At 32.4% G+C, this 7262-nt stretch overlaps 1 protein-coding gene across 1 annotated transcript; it reads left to right on the plus strand.

The window, feature by feature from the left end:
- The first annotated feature begins 4337 nt into the window (after positions 1 to 4337).
- On the plus strand, positions 4338 to 6890 carry LOC145795149 (UDP-glycosyltransferase 74B1-like). The gene is made up of 2 exons (XM_082878145.1): positions 4338 to 5168; positions 5902 to 6890. The coding sequence occupies exons 1-2, from the start codon at positions 4527 to 4529 to the stop codon at positions 6673 to 6675; spliced, it is 1416 nt and encodes a 471-aa protein (XP_082734271.1). The 5' UTR covers positions 4338 to 4526; the 3' UTR covers positions 6676 to 6890.
- The last annotated feature ends 372 nt before the right edge of the window (positions 6891 to 7262 follow it).

Here is a 7262-nt window from a genome sequence, read left to right on the forward strand (position 1 = left end):
CAATGTGGATGATGATGACAACAAAGTATGGAATGATTATTCAGTGGTCCTAGAATATTTATTACTATCACTTCATACTTCTTAAGTTGTCTTCATAATTTTAAGAAAAAATAGTAACTTTTATAATTTTCACAAATAAATATCAAATTGAGACACTGAATTTGTCCAAGACCCATGCACAATTTTTCAGAAAGTATGTAATGTAAGTGATGATCATATTGTGCACGTAACTACAAATCTTGGAGTGTGGTTAGTTATTTCAAGCTGACTAATGCTAGAAAAAAGAAAAAAAAAGAAAAAAGGATCATATATAGAGTGAGGTATAGATGTCTCATGAAGGGTGGGTCTCACATGTGGATCCGACATCATGTGCGTCTTACCTCTTGTGAGAAATCGATATCCATTTTGTGTTTAATCTTCTGTTCACTTAGGTAGTTTTAGATAAAACTGAAAACTAAAAATTAAAAATTAATTACTGAATTTTTTAAGTTGAAAAAGATATTTGATAAAAATTTAAGTGTTGAACTAAAATAAATTGTTTAATATGTATTATGTTAAATTTAAAAATTATATTTTTCAATTTTATGTTGTGATAGTGAGTTGATGGTAGTAGTGGTGATGGTGGTGGAGGCAATAATGGTGTCTATAATGCCAACAACAATGGTGGTGAAGATAGAGTGATAGTGGTTATGGTTAAGAGTCATCAATGGGATGGGTCAGGCTTACCCAACCCACAACTATTGTGTCCAAATCTCATATATTAATTGGGTTTTTCGAATTTTGACCAATCAACTTGTTGGTACGGGTCGAGTCTATTTAAAAAACAAAAATCACATTCCACTCATAAGCCCAAATCTTACAGACCAAAATTAGGGCTGAGCAAGAAATCTATAAAATCTGTAATCCGATCTGGTAATTTTGGATTGATTTTTTGAATCCGTGGTTCAGTTTCAAATTGGAAATTTAAAAATTCGTAGGCCATAGATTTGTTCCGGATTAAATCTCACGGTTCCAGATTGGAACTGATCCAGACCTTAGACAAATAGTCTATATTTATATTATAGACCCTCCCACATAATATCATTTTTTATTTCATATAAAAGCTAAACCAATTTTCTTATTCCTTTTGTTTGATGCGATGTTTAGTTTTAATACAGAGGAGAACTCATTTGTGTAATGTGAATCCAGTTTTATTGCTTTTGTTTGATGCTAGGTTTATGTTTTAATGAAATTAAAATGTTCTATATTTTTTTGTTATTTAATCATGTGAATCTGTGATCCTAAACTGATCCAATCCGTATTTAAACGGATTTGTTAGGATTGGTTCCACGATTTAAACGAATTGGATTTGTTCCACTTTTTTTTAAAAACTGTAGATAACGGATTGGTCTTGGTTTTACCTCAATCTGGACCAAGCTCACCCCTAACCAAAATCAAACCGAATAGGGCTACACATTTTTCATTAGACTTATATTATTAAGTTATACACATTTTTTATTCACATATTTTAAATATTTTCATTAATTATTTTTTTTCTTTTACTTTCCAACATAATTTAAGTATTTTTTTTTTAAATGATTCATCCACACAATTTCTCCTCCCAAATTCCTCCAAATGACATGGCAAGCAAAATTTGAAAAGTTAACCCACACTCCAATGTTCTTTCAAAACTCTCCTTACATGCATTTTGTCTTGCACCTCATTAAGGGAACTGTGGAGGAGAGAAATTGTGTGAATATAGTACTGTTATATATATATATATATATATATATAACTTTTTACATCTCATATAATAAAAACACAATAAAGTAACATAATGGAGTTTTATTTATAATACCTATAAATGGGAAAAGAAAAGAAAAAAAAGAAAACGGACTACCATCACACAAGGCTAGAAAACCCAACTCGGTTGACCTTTCCTAATTCGAATTCGATCATCTGCTACCTCTCTCAAACTCTCAAAAATGAACCCTTGAAGTTAACCAAATTTCATGCTTTGCAAAGAGAGAAAGAGAGATATGATTAGTTGCTGCTATTTTTTTACTCCATTTAAATCCTAAAACCCCATATAATATAATACACACACACATATATAATTATTAATGTATTTTGATGGATTAAATTTGAATTGAACAGTGTTAATTTTTTTGGATACATATAAAAATAAAATTGGACGGGATAGTTTGAGTCAGGTTGACGGGATGGTCAGGCTGGGTTTACCTATGCGAGCTCTTACAAGCCGAGTTCATGGGCAGGCTCAAGTTACAAACCTTTATGCAAAGCCTTGAATTATCTTTTATAGGTTGGGATGGGATGGGCACTCAAGTTGTCTAGGATGAGCCATGGGGCGAGTGGGACGGGTTGGGTAATGTAGGGATTTTTCGTCTACGAGCAATTTGATGACCCTTAGTTATGGTGATAGAGAGAGGTGATATAATCGAGATAAAACGAGGGTATCGGTAGTGGTGTAATGATAGTGGTGATTGTGATGGTGGAATGATGATGGTGGTTATGACAAAAGTAACAATGGTTATGAAGGTGAAAGGTTGTAATAGTTTTTGTGGTGATGGTAGTAATAATAGTGGTGTGTGATTGTGGTACCAAATAATGGGGGTGCTTATGGTAACAATTTCAATGGTAATGAAGGTTGTGGGTATGGAAGCATAGTGGTGCTAGTGGCAATATCGATCGTGGTGGCGGCAGCTAGGGGCGAAATTAGAAATTTTGTCCAAGAGGGCCATCTTTTATGCATAAAAAATACTGAGTTAGTATTGGTAAGATACTAATTGAAAATAATTTTTTATGTAAGCGTTGCGAAAGAAGTATTTCACAATAAAATTAACTAAATTTAACAAATATTTTTTTAGTTATTAAAAGTATTGAACTATTAGATATCATTATACAAATGGTTAAGCCATTGTTTTAAGCTATTTTATTGATTAACATAATATAGTAAATAAGAAGTAAAAAATGCTTAAGATCCCTAAAATATAACTCTTAAATTTACACTCAATAACGTTAAATATTCAGTTGATTATTTAGAAATCAATCAATTAAGACTCAATTTTTTTCATGTCATTGTAAATAAATTTAGGAGTGAAATTTTAGATTCTTTAGCATTACTCATAAAATATATACATGCCATTTTATTTTTGAAGTTAAAAAAATAAGTGACATGTATCTTTTATATTAATAAAATCGCCTCAATAAAATTGATGTTATTATTTAAAATATAAAATAATTAGAGATCATTTTATTATATGTTGTGAAATATTAATAAAATAAAAAATTAGTAAAATATTTTTTATAAAATTAAGAAAATATTTATAAATATAAAATTAATAATAAATTACATAAAATTGGAGAACCGGTGAGCGCGATTGTGAGGTTATAAGGTCGTGATGAGGTGATGAATTAATGCTTCCTGAGACTTCGAACTTTTCTATGATTTTGATGAGATGATGATTATGGAATAGAGTGTGGCCTACACGGATACTTTGATTACATTACCGAGTCGCGCATTTGAAAATGAACACACATTTTTTTTTAAAAAAAAAACCAAAAATACTATTTAAAGCACATGTGTGAAAGTTGACATACATCACACCTAAAATAATTGGATGACATAAGCTTACCTTAATAAGGATGACATCATTAGGAATGACGACGACAAGTGCGAGACGAGCGGGGTAGGGTAGGTTTATTGTCTAATAGGTTTCATACGAAAAATTTATCATATAAAAATGTCATTAATTGTAAATTTTAACGATAATTTATAAAAATCATGATAAAAAAAAGTTACTAATTGTTAATTTTTAGTGACGTATGTAAAAAATTATTTTTAACGACAATTATATCAAGACTTATTTTCAGTAAGACTTGATGAGAATTAACTCTAACTATTAAGGCCTATTGATAATTTATCCTTATATTTAGTTTACTACGGAAGTTGTAAATATTATTAGAAACAAATAAAATTGATAAAATCCATTAAACCAATAAAATAGTGACAATTCAGATAATACACTAAATTTGATATTAAAATATGAAATCCGTTGTAATATGAGAAAATATTTGGATGTACAAGCGGTATACTATATACATTACAAATATACATTAGTTAGTTTATAAAATTACGTAAGTTCTTACAAATATACGTAAGTTGTGATTTTTTAAATTTTTATGAGTTAAATTACGTATATTTATGAAAACTTACACAATTTTATAAAATAATATACGTATATTCGTAAGAATTTACGTACTTAAAAATTACTTTTATAATATGTCCCTTCAAAGTTCAAATACACAATCTCAAAACATATACCGAACTAAACCAGAAATCCCCCGTGTGTCAAAGTTGGCTGAGATAAAAGCAAACATCAAAAAGTGTTAATGTATTGGAACCAAAATTTGGAACCACTACTTCCTCTTTCTTGTTCCTTCTCTCTTACTTTATTCACCCTATAAATAAAAGGATAGAACCAAACAACAACAAAACAGCAAACCAACTAACCCAAAAACACAAAATGGAGCAAAAAAACCATGGAAGCCATGTTATAGTCCTTCCATATCCAAGCCAGGGCCACATAAACCCTCTCCTCCAATTTGCCAAACACTTGGCCTCCAAAGGTGTAAAAGCCACATTAGCCACAACCCATTACACAGTCAAGTCCATCTGTGTCCGAAACATCGCCGTCGAACCTATCTCCGATGGGTTCGACGACGGTGGTTTTACCCAAGCCCGCACCGAAGATGTCTACCTCAAGTCCTTGAGAGACAATGGCTCAAGAAGTCTCTCACAACTCATTGAAAAATACAAGGACTCAAAATTCCCAATCAATTGTGTTGTCTATGACTCATTCTTCCCTTGGGCTCTTGATGTGGCTAAGACCCATGGCATCTATGGTGCACCATTTTTCACTAACTCGGCCTCGGTGTGCTCCATATTTTGTCGTGTGCACCACGGTGTGGTTAGGTTGCCGATGAAGGAGGAGGAGTTGCCGCTGATGATGCGGGGGATGCCACCGATGAACTTGGTGGACTTGCCGAGCTTTGTTCAGGCCCCTGAGAGTAACCCTGCTTACTTGGCTATGCAATTGACTCAGTACTCTAATTTGGACAAGGCTGATTGGGTTTTTGGCAACTCCTTTGAAGAACTGGAAGGCCAGGTTTGTACATGTTAATGGTTTTCTGTAAGATGAATTGAGTTGCTGGAGTTTGACTAATGTTTAAACATATTTTCGAAGTCATTTATTTGCTGAACATCGGTCAAACTCATCTATATAAAAATAAATTTTGAAACTTCTGAACTCGACTATATAAGCTTATAGGGATTATATATAAAAAAAATTGAGGAATAAATTATACTTCTTGCCTTGTAATATAGGTGTTCTCAATTTGGTTCATATTGTTTTAATTCTATCAATTTGGTCTTTTAATTATTGATATTATGTCAATTTTGTTCAATTAATCATATATGTTAAGAAATTATATAAGAATTAATGAAAAAAGGGAACATTTCAAATTGAATGTCTACTAGTCAATCATTTTAAGGTGAGTGAATTAAACTAAATTGATACAATATGAAATATAATGATAAAAGTGATGCAATGAAAACTAAAATGACCAAATTGACATACTATATGAACTACAGTGTAATTTTTCCTAAACTAAACTAATTGAGCTCGGTTCCAATCAACTCGTTTGAGAAAAACTTAATTAATAGATAAACCAACCAACATTAAACATATTTTTTAAACTTAATATATTTTCAAATCAAGTTTAAAACTTATTCTCGACGTGTTCACAACATAATATTTGTGAACTTCGTCAGTCTTTCGACTGTTGAAATTGCAATGCATTTCTTGTTAATTTAATTTAATGTTTTGTGCTTATTTGAAGGTTGTGAAAAATGTATGGGAGCTCTGGCCGGGAAAGTTGATCGGTCCAATGATACCATCGGCATACTTGGACCAGCGAATTGAAGACGACAAAGGGTACGGAGCCAGTCTATGGAAGCCACTCAGCTCTGAGTGTGCCAGATGGCTCGAAACCAAGTCAAGCCAATCCGTCATTTATGTCTCCTTCGGAAGCATGGTCTCATTGACAGAGGAACAAATGGAGGAAATGGCATGGGGATTGAAGGGAAGCAATTTGGACTTCATTTGGGTGGTAAGAGAGTCTGAGATTACTAAATTGCCCTCTGAGTTCATAGACTTAACAACAAGCGGCAAGGGTCTTATAGTAACTTGGTGTAACCAGCTAGAAATGTTGGCTCACGAAGCCATTGGTTGCTTTGTCACACATTGTGGTTGGAACTCTACACTTGAAGGGTTGGGCCTTGGTGTGCCAATGGTTGGGGTGCCAAAGTGGGCTGACCAATTGACAAATGCTAAGTTTATTGAGGAGATTTGGGGTGTTGGGGTCAGGGCTAAGGAGGATGAGAAAGGGGTTTTGAGGAGAGAAGAGCTCATGGGTTGTTTGAAGGAAGTAATGGAAGGAGAGAGGAGTGTTGAGATTAGAAAAAATGCTTGTAAGTGGAAGGAGTTGGCAAAGGAGGCAATTAGTGAAGGAGGGAGTTCAGATAAGTCCATTGATGAATTTGTGGAGCATTTGAAGTGTGGGAATGAAAAAGGAGTGGTAAAAAAATTGACTGATGAAAATGATCATTGCTAATTTGAAACTTATTTCGCCAAGAGAGCTGTAGATTCAAATTTCATGGGGGTAGTTGAGTATAATTTCTTTTCCTTTTTTAATAAGATGTTAGGTTTCTGTGCCGACATGTGTCATGTTGTGTTAGATACTCGTAATTACATGATTTGATTTTTTATTTAAAATATTTAAATCATGAAATTGTTCGTGATAGAATAAAGTGAGTCACTATTTTAAAATAGTAGAATTTATTATTTTTATGTGGAAAATGTGAAAAGCAATCCTTAGGGCGACAGTGCTAAAAAAGTGTATAAAAATGCATTGAAATGCATGAAACTATTTTGAGATATATGAAAAATGTATTGAGATTATAAATCTATTGGCATTTAGTGTTTCTCATAAAATAAATAAATAAAAATTCTTAAGACTATCATTAGAAAAATCTTTTTTATATTACTTTTTTTTTTTAAGACAACTGAACTAATGTTACACATTAAACAGTATGAAATATTTACTCCAAAACCACGAAATAACTCCTGTCTATTCACCTCACTTGCCATTTGGGCTGCAGGACAGACTTCCAATCCCCTCAAACCTTTTTTATTTTATTT

The sequence above is a fragment of the Camellia sinensis genome, chromosome 7 (genome assembly GCF_055761805.1).
Source record: "Camellia sinensis isolate YWXY chromosome 7, ASM5576180v1, whole genome shotgun sequence".
Lineage (NCBI taxonomy): Eukaryota > Viridiplantae > Streptophyta > Magnoliopsida > Ericales > Theaceae > Camellia > Camellia sinensis.

Bases quoted from the DNA above. Each gene is read 5' to 3' on its own strand.
- LOC145795149 (XM_082878145.1), top strand. From the start codon at position 4,527: ATGGAGCAAAAAAACCATGGAAGCCATGTTATAGTCCTTCCATATCCA. The intron at 5,169-5,901 runs GTTTGTACATGT...GCTTATTTGAAG, and splicing joins TTGAAGAACTGGAAGGCCAG to GTTGTGAAAAATGTATGGGA.